This window comes from Onychostoma macrolepis, chromosome 06, assembly GCF_012432095.1.
Source record: "Onychostoma macrolepis isolate SWU-2019 chromosome 06, ASM1243209v1, whole genome shotgun sequence".
Taxonomy (NCBI): Eukaryota; Metazoa; Chordata; class Actinopteri; order Cypriniformes; family Cyprinidae; genus Onychostoma; species Onychostoma macrolepis.
Genome location: NC_081160.1, coordinates 17,887,129 through 17,899,561, shown reverse-complemented (window position 1 = coordinate 17,899,561; position 12,433 = coordinate 17,887,129). Strand labels below are relative to the sequence as shown.

General features: G+C 35.4%; 1 protein-coding gene across 4 annotated transcripts in view; it reads left to right on the top strand.

Moving 5' to 3' along the window:
• The first annotated feature begins 8,513 nt into the window (after positions 1-8,513).
• The window catches only part of pex5la (peroxisomal biogenesis factor 5-like a), an 81,122-nt gene continuing 77,202 nt past the window's right edge, over positions 8,514-12,433 (top strand). For all 4 annotated transcript variants that reach the window (XM_058778932.1, XM_058778929.1, XM_058778930.1 and 1 more), the window contains exon 1: positions 8,514-8,978. In XM_058778932.1, the coding sequence (XP_058634915.1) occupies positions 8,958-8,978 (21 nt within the window). In that variant the 5' untranslated portion in view covers positions 8,514-8,957. The remainder of the gene's footprint in view (positions 8,979-12,433) is intronic.

Here is a 12,433-nt window from a genome sequence, read left to right as displayed (position 1 = left end):
AGGTGACTGTGAGCGGGTGATCGTCCTGGATGGTGACTGTGGTGATTGTGACGAATCCCTGACATATATACTATATGTGTGTGTGTGCTGCGTATATTTATATAAATACACACACATATATAAATATTAAGTAAAAATATGTTAGATTTATATCTAAACAATTATATTTATATATAATATAAATTATATACTGTACATGCAAATATTTTTTAAATATATACATATGTGTGTGTATTTATATAAATATACACAGTAAACACACATATAGTATGTAAACATAAACTTTTATTTTGCAGCCATATTATTAATTAATTAATTAATTAATTAATTAATTTAAACATAATAGTACTTTGTCAAACTAATTCAGGCCAAGAGCAAATCAATCTTAGAATTAGGACATAAATTGAGTTCAAGTGATCACTTACACTCAAACTGCAAAAATTAATCAAATGTGACTTTTTTTTCTGTTGAGGCCTTAATCCAAAAAACAAATAGGCCGAATGTGAGTGGGGAACTATACTATTAATGCATATTAGTATTTTTTTAGGATTATTTTATCAGTATTACTGGATGTTTATTAAGATAATTGGTCAGTTCTCAGGGCCTGATCTACACCTACCAAAAAGAGTCAATTCGTTAATGGTATTACATGCCTTTACACTGCATCACAGTGAGAAAGATGCAATACTTTTGGGAATGCCAGAGCTATGAAAATGAAGGGTAAGGCACTGTCAGAGAAACAGTCCAAGATTAAGAGGCAGTCAGACCCAAAAGCTTTGCACAGTTCAAGTGTATAACGATACTGTCTCTCACTTTTGTGTCAGTTGTAGGTATTGTAATTGAGACACCTTCTGGCCTTGTCTACCTCTTCACTAATGAGAACATTCCCTTATTATTTTCTGCCTCAAGTCTATGGTGTGGTTGTGTAACATACATCTGCATTCAAGCACTAAAATTAAAGCTGATGGAGTAACACTTGAACAAATCTTGTCTTAATTTACATGGACAGCGTACAGCTGTTCAGGACAGCTTAGTGTGTGTTAATTTAACATGTCCTGATTTTACATCTCTTGACAGGAGGTCATAGTGATATTGAATCACATTGCTTCCACTTCTTATTTGTTTGTTAGAAATGCCTTAAAGGAACAGTTCACCCAAAAAATACCTCTGTCATTATTTAGTGTATGTATATGCCAAAGCCATGACCTCCTTACATGGAACACAAAAGGAAAAATGTTGAATAATGTACTGGTCGCTCTTTTAATATGCAGTTACAATGAATGAGGACTGAAGATTTAAAGCTTCAAAAAGGAGGCAAAATCACCGTACAAAAATCATAAAAGTGGCACGACATGTGCACTATATTTCAAGTCTTTTGAAGTAAAACAATTTTTGTGTGTGTGTGTGAATAACAGGCCAGAATACAATTTCTAATGGATTCAAATGAATTCTTAAAGGGATAGTTCAAACCAAAGAGCTGACGGTAGCCATTGACTTCCATAGTATTTTTTTTTTTTTTGGAATCAGCTGATTTGTTATTAATAATAAAACATTTCTTCTGCTCTCATGCAGGTGCCAAAAAAAAAAAAAAAAAAAAGCTAAAGCAGACATCAAGAAGATTTTCTGTGAATTATGACATGATCTAGCTTTTTTCTTTTTTATGGTTTCAGAAGACTTTGGATACAACTCACAAGGGCCAATTTTATGATAGTTTTATAGTGCATTTTTGTCATTCTAGAGCTGGATTACCCCAGTTTCCAGTCATATTCATTATATGTAAAAGAGCAACTAGGGTTTTCTTTTTTCAAAAATGATCTTGTTGAGTTCCAGAGAAGAAACAGTCTCAGCAACAAACCTTGCTTAAACTATTCTTTTAAACAAGAATGAGCATATAATTATAAATTTTGTCAGAAAGCATCACACTTTTTCAGTTCTTTACTGTATATTTGTCATGCAGCCATGGTTAGTTCTACAACAATACATTCTAATACCGTTGTACAGCTTGATCCTTATTTATATAAGCTCAGGAAAAATAATAACCCAAGCCCAAAAAACAAAAGATGCCTCTTCTTGAAAATTGAATATTTTACATCACTCATTTATTTTGGATTAACTGAATCGGACTGGCAGATGGTGGAGATAAAGATTTGGCTCAAGAAAGCAGCTGATCTCATGTTTTGAAAACCACGAGATCATGTCCTGTCACTTCAGTCTAAGTGTGGCCCCAGAGAACGGCTATTTTTTGTCACCATGTTCTGATAGGTTCCCATGGGCCCATTCGTCTGCCTCTCCTAAAAACAGCTCTGCTTATGTTGACATAACCTCTGTCTTCGGAAACAAACACCTCATCAGAGGCAAAAACCACACAAACGATTTCAGGGAAGCAACTTTTGACAGGACTTTATAACAAACCGGTAACAAATTTGCTGAACCATCGGCTATACGTGAAAAGCTTTGTCCCTTGAGGCCTCGCCATTGCTTTGTAGTCACTGGAACAGTCTTCAAACTCTACGAAATTAATCCCATAGTTGGCAACCCACTTCGCTTTTAATTTTGTAAACTAGCCACATATATCTACTGTAATATCATATTTTCAGCTCCCTTTCACCTCAGCATTGGGCTTTTGTTCCTCAGCGGCTGTAATAAAGAATGTGGTCTCGACATGATTATTTATCATGTAGATTAGACTCCATATGCAGAGTATTCCTCTGCATCTCGTGTTTAATGTATCTATGTTTTGCAGTATTTGGGTATCCATGCTCTCAATGCAGTGTCAAATGTTGCTTGCTCTGGTCTTAAAAAGTTTTCTTACCTCTTGAAGCAGGCCTACGAATGTGTCACCCGATAATTAATTGCCGGTTGCTAAGGACTAATCATGACTAATTGCCTGTCCAATTTTGTCTCTCTATCAAGCAACATGTACAAGCTTGTCTCAGTCCTCAGGGCCAACAAAAGCCTTTGGTTATCAGAATGGAGCAAACATGGGACACCTGTGTGTTTCTGCTTTACATCAATTGCTGAAATGTGTAGAAGCAGTAGGGTCGTTGATATTTCTTTCTCTCATCATATCTATTGTTTTATTTAAAAATACACTAAAATGCAATTCATACATACAACAACAGTGTGTTTTAGATTTTCTCAATTAAAATGTGTGTGTTTTTTTTTACATTTTATTTTAAAGTAAAAGTGATACAACGGTCCTGTTAGCATAATGGAAAAAAAATTATTTTAATTCTTTTATTCTTATTCTTATAAATATTTTTTTCCTTAGAAAACAAATGTGTCATTGCTTATTAATTAATAGAAAGACATTTATTTACCAAATCAAAGTAAAGTGGTGTGTTTAAGTCATGTGATCCAACCAATACGATAAATATAAAAGAATATACACATTTATGAAGATAATGTTAGTTCAGGTTGTAAAAAAAAAAAAAAAAAAGTAGTGTGACTCCTCAAAAACATATTTAAAATAGTTATGAATTAATTATTTATTATGATATTTGTAACAAAAATTCCCACTAAAGTACACACTTTGTTTTAAGGTCCATTTCCCACTATTAACACACCATTAACTATGACTTTTGCCTCAATAAACTCCTAATTTGCTGATTATTAATAGTTAGTAAGGTAGTTGTTAAGTTTAGGTATTGGGTAGGGTTAGGGATGTAGAACATGGTCATGCAGAATGTGTGCTTTATATGTATAAATAAACAGCCAATATGTTATTAATAAATGTTACCATAATAATGTATATTTAAGGTGTAAGGAAAATATAATATTAATTTTTACTTGTTTGTTACAGCACATGACATTTACAGCACATATAACATAGAGTTATAAAATTAAACTTATCTTAAAACACTTTTACCTTTTTTAGGCACTTTACTTTACTTTTATGAAATCAGCATGACACATTTTAAAGTTTAATTTTTAAAACTAATATTTTTAAGTGGTCTCCTTTTTCCTTACTGTGAACTCCTTTTTCCGTCTTGCATTGACTTCAAATCTATAATATTTCCATGTGCTTTTTGACTGACATTACAGGAGTTTTGAGGACATTGGTCGTAATGATATTAAAATATGCCAGGGTATATAAATATGTGACTTTGCCAAAATGTGAATCTATCAACTTCAAGCAGTGCAACCGTGTGATGACGCCTTTGGCCCTCGTTTTTATTGAGGAGAGTTGCTTAATGAGGCTAAACATGGTGGAGGTGTTGGACCATAATGGGGACGGATGCTGCTCTGTCTGGAAGAGGGGGAGGCTGTTATTATAATTGATAGCCCTTGCCGCTCACTCCCATTTCAAAGTTCATTAGCAGCGCTGCACTCCTCACGTCAAGCTTTCGCAAGGTGCTTCGTGGTCCTCTCCAATGCAAGAGAGATTTATGGACCCAAGATGGATCATCTGGGCTTTAAAAATACACTAGGAAATGAGATCATGGGCTCTAAATCCCTCAAGATCCACAGTTCCCTCTCAGTTCAACTTTCATTTTTGTCTTACTATCATTGCTTTCAAATGAAGCAAAGCTGTCATTTACCCCCAGAGAAATACAAAAATACTTCAAATGCATTAAATGGAGCAGAGAGATGATAAAAATGTCATTTAAAACATTGTTAACATTGTTTTGTCATATGTGAAGGCTTCAAGCAAATGATGGCGGGGATACACTTAACTCTTTTTATGTGTACATGCCATCTGAGTGTGCTGAGGTGTGAGGTATTATAGACAGCAGACAGCTAATTATGGCTCTGTCAGGGTGCTGGTGGGGAGGTCTCAGGACCAATTCTGATTGACAGCAGAAGAAGCTCATTGTGTCTGATATATAGACTATACATAGAGTCCCTGTTTTATGAAGTTTCCCGGTCTCTATTTAAAGGAACAGTTCACCCCAAAATGTATTACCTGTCATGTTGTTTCAAACCTTCATAACCCGCTTTCATCTCCAGACCACAAAAAATATAGCCTATATATTTTGTAGAATATTTCAATCATTTTGTCCATCTCTGTTGTCCAAAAAATCTGTTTATTGGTTAACGGTAAGTTCCTTCATTATATAAGGTGAAAAACTGGACATTTCCTGCAATCTTAAAGTAAAATACTGCTAAATATATAGTTCTGGGAAGTGAAAAAAAAGGAGACATCTTATAATGTACAGTGGAAAACCATAAATTTACTTTCCGGAATCCCCTGCGTGACACAAAAGCAGGTTTTCTTTTTAATATATATGTAATTATGTTTATCGTATAATTTTAGTGTGTATAATGTTTTGTATTTGTGTGCACTTTCAGTATATAGTATTCAAAACCTCAAGGGAAGTTCATATTTACGAGTTGGGAAGTCATATATTTATGACGTTGTGTTTATTCAAATCACTTTGTAGCAAGATGACAATGTATATTCTGCATCATTTTTTAAACTCTACATCTACAACAGAATGTGCATCAGGTGTGCACCATATTTACCTCAGCTTGTGCATACTGATGAACTTGGATTTATCATGTGGATTTCTCAATTATGGTTTTATGGTGGTAGCTAGCATATTATAAGGGTACAAAACAGATTTTAGAATATTTACATTATATCAGTTAATGATATATGATTTTTTTTTTTTTTTTACTGTAAATTTAGGTTAATACTATAAATCCTATGATGTTGTTACTATATTTTATGGTAAAGTTTTGGCAATCACTTCCTTTTTGAATGATCCCTTTAACGTTTGTAGTTATAGTTTAAGATTCAAAGAGAAACTGTGTAATAAAGTGATATTAATGACTCCAGCTGCTGTCTTAATGTTTAAATACTGTTGAAAGCCAGTAGAGGGATTTCACAAGATCCCACACAATACATAAAGCAATAACAAGCTGTAAAAGCAAGACCTGTTGTTTCACTTGTCATAACTATTCATTTAAAGCATCAATGGTGAATGAAATTAGCTTTCAAACTTTGGTCTGGTAGGCAGACAGTATTCATTACAGTGATAGATAGTCTAAGCATCTCTCTTCCTCTTTTTCGCTTAGTTACGTAAATTTCGACTCAGGCACTATTTGTATCGGGTTGATGCTTTCTCTGTTTGTTTTTACGATCAATAATCTAGCAGGATCATCAGTCTTACGTTACAGTACTACATGACTGGAAACAGGACAAAAGATCACTCAAATTTAACATGCACAAGCAACAATCGTTTATGATTCAGTATCGCAATTATAGACAATAATAAATCATGCCCTTCTTTTTAATGAGTACAGGACGTCTAAGAAATCCCTCCAGCGTACTCAGTTACAATGCGACTGACAATTACTGCAGTCTCCTAATCAGTTTATCCATTTCCAGAGAGCTATTGTTTTAAAATTATCTTCAGTGACATATTGGTGACATTTACGAGAGAACTGAATGCCACGCAAATTTTGTTCCTGAAGCAACAGAATCTATTTTTGGAAAACATTTTCTACGAATGGTGTGTTTAATAGCCGTGTATTACATCAATCTACATTATATTACACAGATAAAGGGAGCAACTGTTCCTCAAAATAATTTTATAAAAAAACCCAGCAAATCATGTTTTAGAAAAAGATTACAGTCATCTCTGAATACTGAGTCATGTTAGTCAGTCAAGGTACCTACCAAGATTATTGCAACAATAATTGTTGAAACAATTCTCCTTTGTATCCTTTTAGCAAAAATGGAGGAAGAACGTGAGAAAAAAAATCTAAACAAAGTTCAAGGATTTGTCAGAAAACGGGGTGAGAAGTGTCAGCTGAATTTAGCATAAGCGCTTCCCTTAGATCACTGAATTTGAGCAAAACTTTTCATTTGTAATTTTCATCTTTCTATTTATGCTGTGAAAATAGAAAGCTGAAAGCAGCATATTGTACTCAGATGCATGCAGATCTATTATATAAAAGGTACTGATATGCACCTTTTAGGGGAAAGTACGGTACAAAGATGTAATGGCTTTGTAACTTTTTTTCCTGAGAACGATCAAAAAAGATGTCACATCCGTGTATTGTTTTTTTTTTTTTTTTCACAGCTCACCCAGACCTAGTGATGTCACTGGATACAGTCACTTTTTCCATTGGTCCTGGTCTGCTTTGCAAGCCTGGAGTGTCATTGAGTGACATCAGTATTCCCAGCCAGGCCTGGGAACACTTACTTGGAGCTAAACCCCTCTCAGCCATGCACCATAGATCTGTCACTGACATCACATGTCCTTATAACCAGCAGCAGGCCACACAAACACAGACAGCAAACACAGGTAGGTCTCTGACTCTCATATGGGATAAATGATGATGCTGTTATGTTGACACAAAACAATGAATACCTTTTAGACAGCTGTCAGACTGTATTCAAGGGCAGAATACTAACCCAACAGCTTCCCTATAGATTCGGTTACTTGTCAACAGTAATATGACAGTGTATGTAAAGGTGATATCGTACATCAGATGGAACGGAATGGACAAAAATAGAGCTGAGTCTTACATTTTTTAAATAATGATCGTATTTATCATACTCAGAGTATTGTAAAAATCTTACTGCAGACACATTATTTGAATAAATGAAGATATCTATTCTTGCCCACTCTTATAAATATTTCATTAATCTAATCACCATTCTTTATGAACTGAATAGAGGGCATATTTTTCATTGATAATAAAATATTACATTTTAAGAACTGTTGAAGAGGTTCTCTTTTTAACAGAATTGACTTCTGTGTATAGGATAAGTACCCTCCAAACCCTGCAGTTCCTTTAATGCCAGTGTTTTTAGAAGTTGGGATGAATCCATTATTGTGACAACAAATTAAATAATGGACACAGAAAAGTTTTAGAACATGAAATATTTGAATATGGCCTCTCTCAGTCAAATCATTCACGTTTAATTAAAATCAATTAAAATCTTTGGGAAAATACAACTGCAAAGAAGATTAATATTATATAATTATACAATATTAATATTATATAAAATGCATTTAATTGATCAAAAGTGACAGTAAAGACTTTTCTTTTCACAAAAAATAAATACTGGAAAAATACTAAGTAACAACGGTGTATATAGACATTTTATTCAATTAATAAAAATGTATTTGATTAAAACATTTTAAATGATTATTTTTTATGTGAATTTTATTATGTGCAATTTATTTTGTGATATCAATAATTTTATATAATTTCATATAATTTACATGCTTTTCCTTAGTGAGGTCAAAAATACCTTTTACCTTTAGAAAAAAAAAAGTACTTCGTTTTTATTTTTTGCATGCTGTTCATTCTGCTGTGTTCACACCTCACACCTCTGGCAACTGAATACTGTATTATGTAACAAAACAAATTCAAGTGGCGCCTCCTTGCTCCGAAGCTAAGAAGAGCAACACACGAAACCCGAGACATTCACTTGATTTAGTAAGTTAGTTGCTAGCTGAACAACATTAAAACGATGAAAACACCTGGACTGAGCATCTGTGAATGACGGTACCGGCTCCGCCTAAATCCGTCGGGCTGGGGAGAGGAGCGGACGAACAGTCGACAAGGAGAGAGAGTGTGTGTCTGATAAAGGAGGGAGGAATTGCTGAAGAATCAGACCAACTACGATAAAACCCACAGAGCCACACCGGGGCTGAGATGATGACGTAGGCACGATCCTCGAGCGTTCAGCGCATCCATCGCGCTCCTCAGCAACTTGGTGAAGAGACTCGCCGGCGCGCGTGAAGCTCGGAAGCGCTCAAGCCTCCTCGCCTTATAAAGTGCGTCGGTGACGAAAGCTGTCGCGTGCGCGTAAATTCAGCACTTGGTTCACGAGACAGCTCCGGTGTGTCGGCTTCCCTCACTGGACTCAATTTCAAGAGCAGTTCTTTCAGTACTTTTTAGAACACTCTCGCACGCATGAACATTAGAAGAGTCATCATATTTCTTGCTTTCATCTAACTGCGATCCATAGTCTGGGACCTTCTCCACTAAATATGTACCAGGGGCATTTGCAGGTAAGATTCTGCTCACATAAGACGTACAATACTTTTCTTTACATTTATGATGGCTGCTATTTGTATTGTTTTAGTTGCACTGAAATCACTGGATTGCACTGGAAGCATGTTAGGTGCAATTCTTAAGTGATCGGTGCATTAAAATCACATGCCAGAGCTTTATGAGTTAAGTTGGGTTTTGTCTTCCTCCTTAAGATTATTGCTTGCTCTTGATGTTTGTTGTGTTCATTAATTTTATTCCATGATATAAGATATAAATGGCAGATAGGCTCTGAAATGGTGAGATATGCTATACATATAAGAAAATGCCAGTTTAAGTATAATTCATTAAGCAAATCAAAGAAATGTTAAACCAGTGCTGTTCATCTACTTTAAATGATGCAGATGCCAGTTGGACAATTGCAAGTTTCCAGTTACAAAACACTGGGATATAAACATTGCTTGTCTTGCTGCGGACTTACTGCTAGAAAATCACTCACTTGCGCACTTTGTTGTAGTATCGCCAATAATAAATTACCCAACACTTTTTGTATCACCTGGGTAATAAAAAACAGGCCTACAGAGTTGAACTTGAAGAAGCAATCCATAAATCACGTTTTGTACAAAATGAGACACACGGGGGTCTTTTGAACCTCTGTTCTTACTACAGCAACAATAGGGTTTGATTGTTATTATTTTATGAAGATCTCTTAATTACGTAACTGCTAAACTAAAGCAGGCAGCGCTTTGTTTTCCAAGTCTTAAAACTTCCAAGCAATTTACCAGCTGAATATTTTATGATGTCTTTTTTTACAGCTTCTTAGGAAACCAGAGTAGCTTTTTAATACCCTTTGCCTATGACAGATGTGGCTTCAGTTACCTTCATATCACTTAGATAGTGATTGGCTTCACTATGTTCTTTATATTTACCATAATTCTTTAGACTGACCACAGTTTATCCTTGCACCTATGCATACACATATGTACCATATGCAACATTGTACAAGTATAATTGTTCCGTTGTGTTATTAATGTTCCAGGAGACAGAAAATGGATGTGTTTTCAGCACAAAGGTAATCGGACACTTGATAAGAGTCTCATATGGTCCTATTCATAACTGTTCTCATCATGTTAGAGGCTTTTATTTCAGGCTTTGGGGAGTTAGGGAGAGTAAGATATCACATTTTCTCTGTCAGGTAGGGAGGTAATTTAAGAGGAAATGTTCTCTCTGTGCAAAGCAGATGTTTTATCTGTCCTTCACTGGGCTCTTTGCAGCGCCTCCCCCCTAAACAGACACACTTATCTTGACAGTGACGGCTCATTCTCCCTTGAAGCCATCTCAGAGTATATGCTGTTTTCTGTTTCGCTCCATTGTTGGTGAAAAAATGAGTATTGCTTTTCTGCACTAGTGTCTCAATTTATATTACAGGCAAACAGTGTGCATTTGCACATTATGTATAAATATATAACTGCATTGCCGTGAAGAGTTCAAATCAAATTTCTAAGCAATAATACACTGATACTTAAGTATACAAGAAAGTCAGAGTTGTTCAAAATGATCACGTCAGCCATTAACAGATGTATATGCTTTGCTGGTTTTCGCTGTTAAAAAAGAAAACTTAGATTTCAAAGTTTGTGAGTAGCTTTGCTGTATTAAACACCAGCATGTTACCACACTAGGGGGCATTGGAAATCAATATTTCACTCTGATCATTTTCATAGAGCAAATTTATTTTAGGGGTAGCGTTTAAGTTCTGCCGTTTCATCTTCAACAACACAATACGATTTGATAATAATATATGTAAAAAACAATAATAAGTCTAATAATCTCATAGCATGACAGCTCATGATATTTCCTTCACAAAAACGCAGAGGGTTTGTTCTATCTTATATTTCCTCTGTGACAATCCGTGCATTGATAGTCCTGTACCTGCAGATAAATATCAAAGTAGTTATTTTAATGGTTATTTGACCCATTTAAACCAAATATATCAGCTCACACCTCAGATGTAACAACACGTGTTATAATTACTATAAATAACTCCAGTTGCTTGGGTGATTCCTGCCCTTTACAGCCATACAGCTGTTTGAGATTAATTTGCAACGCAGTGGGTTGCGTTCTCTATCAAACATGGGCATCACAAACAGTCCAAGTGCAGCTATCTGCGTGCGTAATGTGTATCTCACTCCGGCTATCACTAAAATGCACCACGCTGTCTGGCCAAGATAAAGCACCTTATGGAAAGCTGGCAAAAATCGCGCTTGCCTTTTTACTTTTATATTACTTCAATTAGCAGTAGCATCTTCTGCATATTCAGGATTTAATGGGTTGTCTCTATACCTCTTTGCTCAGTTCAGGCTTTACTTGCCATTTTTGATCCAAAACCTGACATGTCTTTTTTTCCATCTCATTTTCAGAAAAGCTTAGTTAGTGTCCGATTCCCTACAGGATGAAACCCCTGTTATAGAATCCAATTAAGAATCATTGGTGTAACAGTTCAATATTCTATTAGCGTATCTCAGTACTTATTTCTGTAAATCAATTTAATGCTTTCATAAATGGCAGTATACAATCATACAACCCTGAAATTAACCATAAATCGGTTTAATTATGTGTATTATTATTTATAATTATAGGAGGCACTGAGACACTTCAGTGTATTACTCTGCTTATCAGTGTTTGCAATGTTCCAGACTGTCAGTACACTTCCTGCTTTGGCTTTATTTGTAAATATTTTGTTGGTGGAGCAAAATTAGATGTGTAAGTTACTCATTCTTGGATTGTTTATATAACTTTTAAAAAGGAATGGATTGTATAAACTGTATACAAGCAAAATACCATACTTCCATTCATGGCTCAGTGCAAGGCTATACTGGTTTTCTGAAAAACAGGTGTGATGCTGTATTTTTTTTAATTATATTTCCATTTATAACTATAAAAGAAAGGCAAGGTGAGGAGGTACAATACTTCACTTAAAGTCATTTGTACAGCTGGCTAACAATTGGCCATTACCCTCAACAGAACCTCTGTACAGCATTTACTGTGCTCTATCAGCCTTTTTTCAAATAAAAAATTATATATAAATGCAACGTTATCCTCCCATTTTCTAAATTGCCTGCCTAATGGGTATCTCATAGAGCTGCTGTGTGGTGTATAATCCCTTGGTGTACCTTTGCCTTGTGAATAGAGTCTCTCTGATTTCCCACAGGTGTGCAGATACAGTCCTGTCAGATGTTTTCCTACCATGCGGCTCTGAAAGGCTTACAGGCATGTGGTCCGTTGGCTTTTTCATGTTGCATCCCTGGCTTTGACAGTGATAGTGCTTTTGCCAAGGAGGTGAACAGCAGTTCATCTCGGGCTCAGAAAAAAATATTGAGACATGCTTGTGTGGCACCTCTGCGAGTGTGAAATATGCAGGCCCAGACCGCAGCACGCTGAGGCAAGGGGGGCTCTCAGAGACCCTACAATTGTGGCA